This window comes from Cynocephalus volans, chromosome 12 (genome assembly GCF_027409185.1).
Source record: "Cynocephalus volans isolate mCynVol1 chromosome 12, mCynVol1.pri, whole genome shotgun sequence".
Taxonomy (NCBI): domain Eukaryota; kingdom Metazoa; phylum Chordata; class Mammalia; order Dermoptera; family Cynocephalidae; genus Cynocephalus; species Cynocephalus volans.
Genome location: NC_084471.1, coordinates 71,676,988 through 71,692,006, shown reverse-complemented (window position 1 = coordinate 71,692,006; position 15,019 = coordinate 71,676,988). Strand labels below are relative to the sequence as shown.

General features: G+C 48.6%; 1 protein-coding gene across 1 annotated transcript in view; it reads right to left on the bottom strand.

Moving 5' to 3' along the window:
- Nucleotides 1-15,019, bottom strand: part of VDR (vitamin D receptor) — a 47,098-nt gene that overhangs the window by 19,247 nt on the left and 12,832 nt on the right. Inside the window, exon 2 of the mRNA XM_063076075.1 lies at nucleotides 9,724-9,871. Coding sequence (XP_062932145.1) covers nucleotides 9,724-9,869 — 146 coding nt within the window. The 5' untranslated portion in view covers nucleotides 9,870-9,871. The remainder of the gene's footprint in view (nucleotides 1-9,723; nucleotides 9,872-15,019) is intronic.

Genomic DNA, 15,019 nt, shown 5'->3' with positions numbered 1-15,019 from the left:
GGAGGCCCAGAGATTGTTAGTGTAATCCCCTCATTTTATAGATGGGACCACCGAGGTTAGGAAACTTGCCAGTGAGGCTATTCAGCAAGAAGTTAAAGCTCCTGGGCCTGGAGGCTTGTCTTTTAGCTTCCTGGATTGTTTTCAACCCCAGAAAAAAAAAAAAAAAGTGCTCAATGAAGTTGAGCCCACAGGCAGACAGCCCCAGGCATCTGGCTCTGGGGCACGGCTCAAGGCCAGGAGTGATCAGTGTGGAGGAAGGAAGAGCTGCTGGTTTTGGACCTTGGTTCTGGTACCCTCCTGTGACAACCCTTATTCCCCAAGGGGCACACCAGCAGACCCGGGGTTGCCAGGGCAGGTGGAGCAGTGCCAGGCTATTAGGGGTGGTTTAGCCCCCAGTCTAGCCTACCCAAGGCCCAGTCCTGCCCCTGCAGTAACTACCCAGAGAGAGATTATATGTCAGGCTTCTGTCCCCCTTTATGGAAACAAGAAGCCTTTCACCCTTCACCTCCATACTTCCGCTGCAGCTTTTGGGAGGAACTGGACAGTATGGAAGTGCCATGAGAACTGCGAGGGCTACCCGGAAGTGAGAAACAGTCGTCAGCACAGGGCACACCGACGTGTTCTAGGATGTGAAATTGGTGTCCCTCTTTTACTCCTTCCCACTTTGTGGTTCTTGAGGCTTCACCTGTTACCACAAATTCTCAGGCCCCAGAACACCCATAATTCTCTAAACCTACTCAACGACCAGAAGTTTCTAATTCAGAGCAAACTCTCATTTCCTTTTTTTTTTTTTTTTTTTTTTACAACTGGGCATTTTGCCTGTGGGCTAAAGGCTGCTCTATCCTCCCACTCACTGTCTTCTCTGGCTCAGAGCTCTTCCTGCTAAGCCTCCAGGGCCACGGGCATCAACAAGAGCGCACATCACTAACTCACACATCACTAACCGAGCCCAACCAGCACCTGCAGAGATATGAGCCAAAGCCCCTCACCTGCCCAGTGCTGGGGCTGAGAGCTTCCCAGGCCCCAGGACGAGGCCCCAGTGCCTCTCAGAGGCCAGTCTGTCCTTCCTCAGCCTGTAGGGGGCCTGCCTCTTATCCCCACCTTACAAGATGGCATGAAAGAGGTTTTGATGCTTCACCATCTTTCTTTAACTTTTCTTATGTTGTTTTACAACTGACGCCCAATCTCAGGCTTCTACACACAGAAGAGACAGCCACTCAGCCCAGCTTCACCTCACAACAGCAATGAACTCCAGTGAGGGCGATAGAAATTTAAAAAAAAACAAAAGCACAGAGCTGAGTTAAAAGACCACACTGGGGAGGGCCGACCCGTAGCTCACTCAGGAGAGTGCGGTGCTGAGAACACCAAGGCCACAGGTTCAGATCCCATATAGGGATGGCCGGTTAGCTCACTTGGGAGAGCACGGTGCTGACAACAGCAAGTCAAGGGTTCAGATCCCCTTACCGGTCATCTTTAAAAAAAAAAAAAAGACCACACTGGGGGAGCAACATCCCAGTGCTTCCAGTTTAAAAGCTGCAGTATGAAGCCCGAGAGTACTGAGAAAGGAGAGGAGAAGAAAGAAGAGGAAAAAGAGGAGGAGAAGGAGGAAGAGAAGCGGGCTGGAGGAGAATGAAAATCATCCCGAGCATGTCCTAGCGGCCAGCCCGTTATCTCACACAGGACTGAGACCTGGGAACGAGCCAGCCTGGCTCTCCCCGCCTGTGCCACTCATGCCCTGAAGCCCTCCCACCTTGCCCTGTGTCTTTACACTGGAGTTGGCCTTTCAGCTGTGTCTGGGGCCAAGGTCCTTTTGGCTCAGAGGCCCCATTCTTCCCTGTTCTCCTGCCTCCTAAGAGCACTTTCACACATGTGGCTGTCATCCAGTCCCTGCCCACGAGAAGTCAGGGCAGCCGGACAGCACAGCCTGGCTCTGTGCTTTGTCCTGAAGATGCACACCCTCCTCTGCCTTCCTCCCAATGCTAATTGCCTGTGAGTGGTTTGGTTTTGAGAAACAAAAGCCTTAGGTTTCCATGGGAGCCTGTTGCCTCAGCTGCTCTCTGAGACTGGACCCTGTCATCCTCTGGATGACTGGCAATTACACCCCAGCTCAGGAAGGGGGGTTTGGGGTGGTGCAACCAAGCTAAATATAGAGGCAATTTCTAGAAAGCCAGGGGTGAGAGAGGACATTGACCAATTCTCATGCCAGAGACCAATGCATCAAAACATTAAATACAAGAAGCTCACAAAACATCAAGCGCCTGGGGCCAGGGCCTCAGGCCAGGGACAGTAGGGCCCTTCCCAAGTAGGTGGCCCCTGCCAGCAAAGACACACCTTGAATAAGCTAGGACTGGGGTCAAGCACCCCTTCGGGGCTCCTTCTGCACTGCAGTGAGTGCCAGAGATCCCAATGCCTGGTCAGGATGCAGGAGCTGGACAGAGCTCCTGGGACAAAAGAACTGTGCGGGGTGATGGAAGTGTTAACTACCGATTGTGGTGATCACTTCACAATGTATATGTGAAACAAAACATCGAGTTGTACGCCTTAAATATACCATTTCTATTTGTCAATTATATCCCAATAAAGCTGGAGAAAAAAAGGAAAAGAAAGACCTATGTCATCTGAGAGGGGCCTACACGGCAGATTTGCACTGGGAAACATCAAGGGATTCACATCAGGTGGGTTTTAAAAAACTTTAAAGGAAAATTAACACTGTGGTAAAGAGCACGGGCCTCTTTTTAGAGGGCAATTTGGCAATAAGGACCACACCTGTTAAATGCATGGACCCTTTAATGCAGTACATCCACTCCTAGGAATTTATCCTGCGGTCCCAAGGGCTGCAGCACCCTCTGGAGAAGTCAAAGACTGAACCTAATGCCTGTCAAAAGAGGACTGATTTATTATGTCATAGAACCTCCACACAATCTGACGTGATTGTGAAAAAGACAGAGGGGAAAAAAATGCTGAAATGGGAACAAGCTTGAAGAAATGTTCTTCAGTAGATAAAAGCAGGATGCGGAATGGTGACTAAGGCATACACCCATATGCACGTGTGTGTGCGCGCACACACACACTTTTAAGTAAAGAATTTGGAAGCAAACAAAATGAACTGGTAGCAATGACAGATTCCTGGAGGAGATGGGGAACTGAGAATTGGGTTGAAAAGGAGACTTACTTTACACTTATACACATTTTTGAAATGTTTGCTTTTTGAAACCATATACAAACATTACTTTTTAAAAAATCCACTGCCCACTACAACTATTTAAAAATTAAAAATGAAATACAGGCTTTGGTTAGATTGATCTGCTTGAGTTTACACCCTAATGCACAACCTTGGTCAGTTACTTAACCTGCCCATGCCTTAGTTTCCATATCTGAAAAATGGAAGCAACCCTACAGAAAGGGTTGTTGTAAGGATTAAATAAAGGAAAGGAAACAGGACCTGGACAAAATAAGCACTAAATAAAGGGAAAGGAGAGAAACAGGCGGGGAGAGGCAGTGGGAGGGAGTGCTGCAGGTGGCTGAAGACAGTAGGTTTTAACCATCCCAGTGGCATCTGAGACCCTGGAAGCAGACAGCATGTCTTACACCTGCCCTCTGGGTGCCCACTGTAGTACTCTGCAGGCAGAAGAGGTTCAAGACATGTTGTTCCTGCTATCTAGCTCCACATCCCTTGTGCCAGTTACAGTGACACTTGTCCAGTTACTCTGAGCACCAGCCAGTTCCTATGCAGTATTTGACTGCATGAAGCTCTCTCAGAGTTCACTTTTTCATACCTGATATTTAACCCCTTCTGTTCAGGAACCTCTTTTTAGGGGTTCCTGCCAATACATCATAGTCATACACATTCCAGTTTCCGTGGCAGAGAAGGGAAGGAAAGGATTATCTGTCTGTAGAAACTAAGGCACTAAAAAGGGATATTACACTAGCTACCACTTGAGAGTTTTCTATGTCAATACTTTACGATGTTCTCAACAACCTTTGGGGTAGATATTATCTCCATTTTACAAGTGATACAAAAAGACACAGGAGAGTTAAGTAACTTTCTTAATGTCACATAGCTAATATGTGAAAGCGGGGATTGGAATCAAGACCTGTTTGACTCCAAAGCTTCTGGTCTTCCTTCATACTATGGTCCTCCTCATGAATCTACCATCTCTCAATCCAGGCTAGAGCAATCATCGGAAACATGCCTCCCCAAAGTCCAGCAGCATGAAGTGGAGGCTGTTTGAAGGACTCCTCTAGGACAAAGAAGCCATTGGGATATAGGCAGTCCCTAGATGGAGGGTTTGGAAGTGTGGGGTAATATCTGGCCATGTTCTCCACCAGCCCTACATTGTCTAAGCACAGAGAAGATCCCAAGACTGTGCTGAGAGTGAATTCATGCTAATGACCCTGATTAGAGTGCTGAGTTTTCTGGGTTTTTTTTTTTTTTTTTTTTTTTTTTTTTGACGGCTGGCTGGTATAGGGATCCGACCTCTTGACCTTAGTGTTATAACACCACCCTCTACCCAACTGAGCTAACCAGCCAGGCTGTAGAGTGCTGAGCTCTTAAAGAAATAAAACAATGACTTAAAGGAAATGTAACATCTTCACATCCTTGCAGCAGTCTTGACAACTGCAATGACCTTCCTTCTCCAAATATTCTGGCCTCCTCCACCCAAGCTTCTGAACATTGCTCTTGGACCATCCATAGATATCCCCACTCATTCTCTTTCATCCACATCCTTGAGCATCTGGGGATGGAGACCAGCTGCCAAGCTGACCTGGACAAAGTTCTCTCCAGCAGCACTGACTTCTTGGTGACTCATTTACTTGTGCCATCAAATGCCCCATGTGGCCACTTCTCCCCTCTTCTCTATTTACTCTACTGCCTTTAAGCATTTCAACTTTTAAATTGCTGGACACCTGCCCTGTTTCTTTGCTTACCTTCACATCAAGGTTTCTAAAAGAGCTACAAATGTCAGCTGGGTGACGTTCCTGAATGCCAGAACATTCCTCAGTTTCCTGGGTCCTCACCAGCCTGCCTTTTGCCCCCTGCCCTTCACAAGACCCATAATTAATTTTCCTGAGAACCGTCAGCTAGCAAATGAAAATACATTTCTTCACTTGCAACACACAGCTTTGCAGTGCTTAGATTAAGGAGCTATCACTAAGGAGGAAAAAGACAAGATAGAGAGAAATGACCTGTTTCTCAACCTGCCTTCCAGGACCACCTCTTCAATTTCACCATCAATCTTCAGTCTCTTCATCAAAGGAGTCCCTCTGATATTCTCCTCTGTCCTTTATACCTTTCCCTTTATTTCAGACCCTGCACAAAGCCATCCATGACCAGAGATTCATCCACATACACAGGTCATCCCTATATGTATAATCTGTAGTAAATATACATATTTTCCCCCTGTGGCCCTTACTTATATTCTAGTTGTTAGCATATAGCCAACACCTACAAGCCTACCTGTGCCAGTCTTTTATTCACACTGGAAATACCTCTGTCTTTCATGATGTCTACATATTCCATCAGAGCAGGAAGCAGAAGCAACATGAACTAGCTTGTAGAAGGATTCGACTGGCAATGGCCCTAACTCTGACCTTAGATCAGTAGAGCTGTGGTCCCTGTCCAACCTTCCAGCTTTCATAATCACCCTTGGGTTTGATGATGAGTCTTGGATTCCTGGGATGGCCACAACTAGCTCTCGGAGCAGTTTAATTTGACTATCTTAGAAGCTAAACCAAACACTAAACGGTCAAACAGGATTCCTGGTCCCAGGGCTTAGAAAACAGCCAGTGACCCAACACTAAAATAGTGCTCTTTCCTGAGAATTGCCATGAAAGGCTTAAGTGAGCTCCTTAAGAGCAAGGACCTGTTGCACTCATCTCTGGGTTCCCGAGGATGCAGCACCTTACAGAAAGAAGGTACCAGCCACTGACATTGTCCTTCCTTCCTGGGATCAGAATATCACAGACATAAGTGACAACAGCATCCTCAAACAACTATTTGAGCTAAATTAAAATGGAAATACTCCAAATAATATTTGGATAAAGCAAAGGAGGAGAAGTAGGGGAAGGGGGAAAAGTAGAGGAGAAATCATGTATATACAGTTGATTCTTGTTATTTACAGTAGTTATGGTCTATAAGTCACTATGGACACTGGATTAGTGAACACTGAACCATTCATTGCTCCTGGGGAAATACGGGGTTAGGTTCCTGTGAGCCTCTAGTCACAGCATTTTTGTCAACTGATCAATATAGAAACTTGTTTTCTGTTCAAAGTCACCTTATTTAATAAGTATTGTTGATTTAGTAACATTTAGCCAGTAGCCAATATACAACCAACAGCACTATAGCTCACGTCTGAATGAAGCTTGTCTAACACACACAATTTCTCCAGAAGGCACATCAAGTCTTTCTTGTGCTTAAGAACACTAGACGGCACTTCAGCACCATGCTTGGGAACCATTTTAAACAGTGAAATCACCAACAAAAATCACAAACATACAAAAAAAAAAATTCTAAGTAGATCGTAAAGAGGATACTTGTTTATGATATGAGAGCTGAGATGGAAGGCAGAATTGTCACCTTGTTTGACCTTAGCTGGGAACATGCACATCAGATAACTCAAATTTTTCACTGCTCTGCACATGACCACAAAAGTGCTGCAAGTATTGATTTTGGTAAATTTTTGCATGTGAGCAAATTTGCAGATACAGAATCCACAAATAATAAGGATCAACTCTCTGTGTGTGTATTTATTTATGTTTATACATCAAACAAAATTCAAGCCAAACAATAAAGATGTTGGCCCTTTAGAAATTGCAGCCTGGCTCAGTCATCAAGATGGGGACAGTAAAGATATAAGGTAGACTAAAGATAAGATAATGAGACAGAAGCAGCCTGCTGCCCGTAATGCCAGGCCTTGCAGGCAGTGGTTGTAGCCATCAGCAACAACAGACTCTAACGAGGTGTCATGGATTGAATTATGTCCTCCCAAAACTCACTGAGGCTTGAATTGTCTTCCAAGTTTTATGTATTAGAAACTCAGCCCCCACTGTGACTGTTAAGAGCGTGGGAAATCCTATTACAGTAATTGAAAGGTGGAGCCTTGAAGAGGTGATTGGATTGTAGGAACATGCAGTAGTGGATGGATTAAAAATTGTGGTCAAGGGTGTGGTTCTGAGGGTTTTAAAAGAAGAGGAGAGGGCCGAACCTGTGGCGAGTGCGGCGCTGGGAGCGCAGCGATGCTCCCGCCGTGGGTTCGGATCCTATATAGGAATGGCCGGTGCACTCACTGGCTGAGTGCCGGTCACGAAAAAGACAAAAAAAAAAAAAAAAAAAAAAAAAGAGGAAAGTCTGTCTCTCTCTCTCTGCTCTTTCTGCTTCTATCATCTTGCAATGTGAGACCCCTGGGTCACTGTTGCCACCACCAGATGGACTTTGGACTTCCCAGCCTCAGAAACTGTATGCAATTAATTTTGTTTTCTTTATAAATTACCCAGTTTCAAGTATTTTGTTATAAGCAACCTAAACAGACTAATACAGGGGGTCTTGTGGAGAGGGTTATGACAGCATCATGTGCCCACAAGCAACACCTGGTCTGTGTTGACATGCATGTGTGCAAATGATCCATCTCTGCTCATACTGCCATCTCTGACACTTGGCCTTGGCGATGACGGGACCTGTCCTCCCTCCACCCAGATGCCTCACATGGTCCTTTTCCAAGGATTCAAAGCCTAGTGGTGTGTCCAACAGCAGCAACCACAGGTGCACAGGAGTTAGAGCTTCTCTGCTGAGGAACTGACCTCCAATATGTCATAATCCAACAAGCAGCCACCTAAGGGTCCCATTTCCCAGAGCTGGATCTCAGGGGGTAGATGGCCTGGGAAGAAGGAGAGCTTTTGTGGGTAGGGGCTCTGTGCATTAACCAAACAGCCCCGAGAGCTGCTGGGGACATTTTGGTTGCAGAATGGTGAGAATCTCCATATTGCCAGCTCCTACACTAATGTCTGGATCATAAATGTTCATTCAAATCTGGTGAAGGAGCAAATGAAAGAAAACCAAAAGGAGGGTGGCTGGCTGGATGGCTGGAGAGACTTTCGTTTATTTTATTAGAGCATGATTTCGCTAAGGACATCAGTAGTGGCCTATCAGGCTCACAAATAATATATTGTACTTTTCATTTTTCAAAGCACTTTTATATATGTCATCTCATTGATCCTCATATTAACTCTATATAGCAGAGGGGGTCAGATATCAACACATGCACATGGTTAGTTGAGTTAACTGAAACATAGAGAAGTCGAGGTAATGGAGCAAGGACATGCAGTTAATTACTGGCAATGGCGTGCCAGCCCCCACATTTCTGACTGGTTCCATGACAGGAAGCAGGGCCCAGAGTGTGAACCCAGACTCCTTCCCCATCATCACTCAGAAGGCAGTGTCCCCATTCCCAGGCCCTGGGAGGAAAGGGTTCAGGTGGCACCTGGGACATACATCCCAGGTCCTGAAAGCCTCATCCTGCAGGAAATGTGGGCTTCAGGCCAGAGGATCGACAGAGATGCAGCAACAGGACCTAGAGACAGCCATGCTGTGGATCTGGTTCCCCGAGCTGGGAGAGCCTGCTGGGAAGCCAAGCGGGCAACCTGCGCCAGGCCAAACAGGCAATTAGCACCCACAGAAACCCCACTGCCTGGCAATTGCTCAAAGCCATGAAACTCCAGGCCTGCTAGTTCCTGGGGCAGAGGACAGGTGAGTCGGGAGCCTGCATTTACAGAGATCCCAGGAGTCCTGGAATCACCCTGCCCTCATGGCCAGGCAAGCTCCCCAACTCAGGCAGAACCAGGCCAGCCTCAGCGTCCTTATCCAGGACATGATTTTCTCCTTCTCTGTGGTTAGAGCCCCGTCCTCCACTCTACCCACTTCCAATCTAGACTGTCAGACAGAAGCTCTCTTTCTGGCTACCCTCTTCCAGGCTACTCTTTCTCTCTCAAATATATGTCAAATGCTTATTTCTTGTGGTTCCCAGTTCCATCCTGTAATCCATCACTCTCCCATCCTCCCTTCCTGGCTTTGGATGGGAAACTCCTTCAGCCTTTCCAGGGCTTTCCCTACACTGTTTGTGCTTGTAATCCTGGGCTCATGCAAGAAGGGTAGATTAAATAGGAATGCTGTAACACTCCTGACAGTGCCTGGTCATTCTGAGATTGCCTTTCAGACCTCGGACAAGCAAGCCAGGGTGAAGCCATGGGCACAGGTCAGGAACAGTGGCCCAACAAGGGATGCAGTTTCCCTAGTTCTAAGAAAGTTTGGATTGGATGGGAAGGCAAGCTCTGAAGCCAAGTTCTTGGGCTTCCCCAAAGACATGCCTGTCTCTTGGATTAGGAAGCTGTGATCATCAGTGGGGGAGGAGGGTCACTTTGCTAAGACAGACCCATGGGTCAGCACAGGGGGCTGTGGGTTGTGGAGTAGTGGAAAGATGGAGACCAACAGAGTGACCTCAGAAAGCAATTCTGAGAGGGTCAGAGGACACAGCTGGAACTGAGGGCAGGAGGGAAGAAGACACGTCCCCTCACCAAGACCCCATTGCTCCCGGTGGCTGTGAGAGTTGGCATGTTCCACGGCAATGGTAAGGAAGGAGACACGAAAAATGCAGGGGTTCTCTTCAAGGGAAAATCTTGTTTCCTCTCCTCCCTTGCCATTGGGGACAGCCTGGGAGAAAGACTCACCTGAAGAAGCCTTTGCAGCCTTCACAGGTCATGGCGTTGAAGTGAAAGCCTGTGGCTCGGTCTCCACACACCCCACAGATCCGGGGCACATTCCGGTCAAAGTCACCAGGGTCAGGCAGGGAGGTGCTGGCAGCCATCGCCTCCATCCCTGTAAGAACAGCAAGCAGGCCACGGCCAGAGCCAGAGTCAGCACTAGGGCCAGCTGTATCCAGTGAATCAGCCCTTCCCTGGGGAGCTCAGTGAAGCCAGGCAGCTCCCCAGGGCCCAGACCCTCGCTCCTTGGCTCTTCCTACCTCAGCTAGCTCAGAGCATGGCTTGGAGTCAAACTGCCTGGGTTCAAGTGCTGCATCTGCCAGGCTACTCTGGGTGAGGTGTTTAGCCTCTTGTGTCCCCACTGTCCTCATCTGAAGAGTCCCTTTACTTCACAAGAGTGAGTAAGGATTAAATGAATGAATGTAGGCACACCACTGGCACCGGCCCCTCCTGCAGCAGGTCACAGGCCTCTACCTTGCAAGGCGGGCCCTCTAACAGCTTCAGCACCTCATGTGAAGAGAGTAAACCTTCAGCTCCTCTCTTCCTGAGGGTGAGGAGAATAAAGGACTTAAATGCCCAAACTACGGCCTTGGTCATTCCAGTCCCAGCTCAGGACTAGCAGGACTTATGCCCCTGGTGTCCTGGTACCAAGGTAATCAAAATCTTTTTCCCCCTTTTTCGCAATAGTATTTAACACATTATTTTGAACGTCCTTCTGAATAATGCGAGTCATATGCAATCAACTAATTTTGTTTCCAGAGATAGATTTTATAAATAGGCACTGTCATCTAGAGATGGGTTTTACATTTGAGGAAAAGGGACAAAGGGACAAAATGCAACAGCTTTGGGAAGCCCTTCCCGGGACACAGATGACTTGACTCTTCCATTGGGCAAATGGGCCCTTGGCTTTGCCAGCTGCTTCTGGTCAGGCTCAGAGTGGCTTCCGGAACTCCCCAGATCTCCCTCAAATGCTTTCAGACCCTGCTGCCTCCCAGTCCTCCCAATACTGCCTGAATCTTCACAGGGATTGTTACAGGTTTAAATGGCCCCTTTGACCCAAGGCAGCACGGCCACTCTGGTCAGAAGAAAAATAAGAGAGAAAGCCATGAATTAGGGGACAAGCACCCACACCCACACACACTCCAGGGTACCATATCCCCCCCGCCCCAGGTGGGAGAGGTAGATCCCGAAGGCCCTTGGGATTCTCTGAGGTACTTCTCAATTGCTAGGCCCATGCTCTCGGAGCCCGGGTTTAGAGCATCAGTGCTCATTAGAGTCTTATTTCATTTCATCGTCATACCACCCCCACGATGCAGGTGCTACTATCAGCAACCCCTCCACTGATGAGGCCCAAAGAAGCCCAAACCTTGTGGTATCTCTAGAAATTACTATTGTGAAATGCACAAAACAAATACTTTAAAAAAAATTTCACAAAGAGCTCTGTGCCAAGAGAAGGAAGTAGAGCAGATAAGCAAGGATATGGCATTGTCAGTCCAGAGGGATAGAGGGAATCCCAGTCGCAGACAGACATGGGAGAGCCCTGGCCTGCCCTTTCAGCTTGTCTTTTCCTGGGAATTTTTATGTGATAATAGTGACACTGTTGCCCAGCCCTTTCACAGCTAAATTTATACTTGTTAAACTATAATGTGTATATATATATGTGTATATATAAATACACATATTTATATCTAGAGAGAGAGAGAGAGAAACACTTAAAAAAAGAACAAAGAATGATTAACAGAAGACTTTGGGGGGTGAGACTGGAGAGTGGTATGCAAAGGCATTACGTAGCCACCAAATTCTATTTCTTTGAGTGGCAGGCATATGGTATCATCTTCTTCTTATTATTATTATTATTGTTATTGTTATTAAAACACTATTCTGGCCTGGCCGGTTAGCTCAGTTGGTTAGAGCATGATGTGAAAACACCAAGGTCAAGAGTTCAGATTCCCATACATGCCAGCCACCAAAAACAAAACAAAACAAAACAAAACAAAAACAAAAAACCCCACTATCCTCTGTTTTATATGCCCTTCTGTCTGTGTGGAACATTCCATCATTTAAGAACAATGAAAGAAAAAGTACCTGTGAGTCTATCAACATTGTCCCTATAGACCACCCCAAGTCCAAGCTCACTCCTATGGGTTTCTAGAACATGGCACACATCCAAGATGTAGGCAGGGATCCCAGAAGCCCAATATCATTGTGGGGTAATAGGAGAAACTGTCTAGGATGCTTGTGGCTTAACCCTGTTCGGCTGAGATGTCACAGCTCCGAGTCATCCGGATGTTGCTACAGAGTCTGGGTCATCCAGGCTCCCAAACATCTGGTGGATTTGGTGGAAAAAGGGGGACTTAAATAGGGGGGTGGGAAGAAATATCAATCAAATCAGTCCAATGAGAGTTCAGCATCATCACATGGGCTCGTTTGGAGAGGTTATGATGCAAGCGAGTTGGAACACCACAGTGCCACAGCACAGCAGCAGTGCCGTCCTGCAATGGGGTGAGGTACTGCTTTGACATCAGCACGTCTCCGGGCCTGGAGGTAAGGGCCTGGGCACTGGGTTATGCTGGACAAAAAGTCTAGATCCAGCAGCCAGAGGCCCTCAGTGAACAGAACCATCTCAGGGGAGCTGAGAGAAGACCCGACCCTGCTTGGGGTTATTTGCTGCTACGAAGAAGCCAGTGCCCAGGACCAGGGTCCAGATGTAGAGAAGAGGCCCAGGACTATGTGGAAGTCCCAGGAATGACAGGAGAGAGAAAGAGGAGTCAGGGGCTGCACAGGAAACACCACACAGGCAGGATGGCCCCTGGGGTCCCAGCTGGGAGCCAGCAAGGCCCTCCCTCCTGAGCCCCTCTCAGAGATCCCACTGTACCCGTATGCCCCTGGGTCTCAGCAGCAGCTGCTGCTGACTCAGGCCCACCTTTGCATAGCTCCTGGCTGCAGACCCTTCCTTCCCTGCCCACCTACTTCCCATGACCCACCCCTGCCCTTTGAAAACTGGGAGCCAGGGAAATTGTGGCTGACGAGGAAACGCCTACCTGATGGAGCAGGGGGCAGGTAAGAAGGGCCCAAGCGTGCTCCTCTATGAGGTGTCACAACACTTCAGACAAAAAAGATACTGAAATGAAGAAGGGGAAATGCTTTATCTGAAACATGGCGCCGACCTCCTAGGCAGTCCAACAAGCGGACACGAGAGGCTCTTTCCAGGGACTTCAGTCCCCAGATCCAGGACTGAAAACAGGGTGACTGGAGGGGCAGGAGAGCTGTGTGGCGGCTGGCAGGGAGGCAGGGGCAGGAGCTGGGCAGCGGCCAGAATGGCCCTCCTTTGGGGCAGGGAGTAGCAAGAAGCAGTAGGGAGGGATGGAGGGCAGCAACCAGTCTGTGGGCACATGGAAACAGCCTCCTGCCTAGACTCTCCTCCTCCTCTCACAGCCGAAGCCTCAGGAGGGAGGAAGGGCCTGTTTCTAAGGGAGACTAGACGCTCCCACCGCCCCACCCCCAGGCTTCAGGGGTGCCCGGGGAAGCAGAGCCACAGGGCAGCTGGCGTGCTGCAGAGGAGCCTCGGAGGAGCTGGGAATGGTCTGGCGTGGGCTGGGATGGCAGCTCTGGGACCTGGCCTCTGGGGATGGCTTCAAAGGCAGGTGTCTGAGATCCCCTTTCTGTGGAGACGGGGTGTAGGCGGAGCAGGTGCGATAGGGGTTAAATACAGCAAGGCACTGCTTTCAAACAGGATGTTTTCTGCTACTTTTAGCTCTTCCCCAGACACGCTCAACACCCCCAGCCTCAGCGAAGGCTGAAGTAGGGCTGATTCCGGTGCCCAGACTCTAGGTCTTAGGAGCATGATGGGTCACCAAGGTGGGACTGGCAGAATTTCACCCTTCCCACTACTACTCATGCCCTTTCCTGTTTGTCCACCCAAAGAGACAGACAGGCAAAGAGACACACACACACACACACACACACACACACACACACACACACACACACACACACACACACACACACACACACACACACACACACACACACACTTCCTACCTCCCCTGATGCAAACAGGAGGTGACTGGCAAAAAAGATAGATATGTGGGTACCTGATCCTGAACTCTGGCAAAGATGATTAAGCCAAGCCTCACATGAGGAAGGGTCAGACCCCCAGCATTTGCTTCTCTTCAGAGACATCTGCCTCCTTGTGGCCTGACTAAGCAGAGAAGGGGAGAGCCCAAGGGTTCCAAGAGCTGAGCCCAGTCCTTGAACCCATTTGCCACACCCTCAGGTACTGCCAGCCCCCAGGGAACATCCAAGGTAAACACCATAGACAGTGAGCTGAGATAACTTGAGCTAGTCTGGCCCACTCCCAAGGACGTGGTAGTGGGAGGTGTACCTGCTAGGGACTTGGCACAAGCCAGGTTCTCCCTCGCACCCTCTGCTCATAATGACCAAGTCTCCCCAGCTGACCATGCTCTTCTGGATTCTACCCTATGGCCTTACAGGTTTCTCAAGCTCCCTTCCTGGTCCTCAGGATAGCTGAGGAGAGGGTACCATGAGTACAGGAAGGACCACTGCTCTCCTGTCCTAAGGTTTTCAGAGGTCAGAGGTAACATCCAGGTAGACCACCCCCCGGACTTTAAAATAAAAAGTTTATGGAGTATCTGCCATGTGCCAGGCCTGCTAAGCTCTGCACACACTATTTCATTTAATCCTCACCAGAGTTCTGTGAGGTGGAGAGTGGCTCCATCTTACAAGTGGCAAAACCAAGGTCCAGAGCACTTTCAGTGACTTGCCCAGGGTCTCACGGTGAGGCCGGTAGGGCGCAGGGGCAAACAAGAACAGGCTAATCGCAATGCCCAACCACTCCCCTACTCCTGCTAACACCTCCCCTTTCCAGTGATAATCATCAGAGCAGACACCTATTGCTCTGTCTAGGCCTGCTCCACGTTCTTCACATGTATTCGTTCATTCATCCCTTGCAACTACCTCATTAGGTGGGATGTTATCATCCCCATCTCAGGGATGGGAAGACTGAGGCACAGGCAGGTTGATCATCTTTGGAGCCAGGATTGGCATCTAGGCAGCTTAACTCTGGAGTCTCCACTCTTCTGCCTTTCCCGAAGGATATATCTCCATCAATTCACCAATCGTAAGCCCTGGACACCCTTCACTTCCACTAAGTCAGGGAACAATGCAGAGAACCATCCCCAGGTCACAAGGGAAGAGTGTCGCAGCCCTTTTCCTTCCAAGGATGCCCAGGCCAGGGAATGGC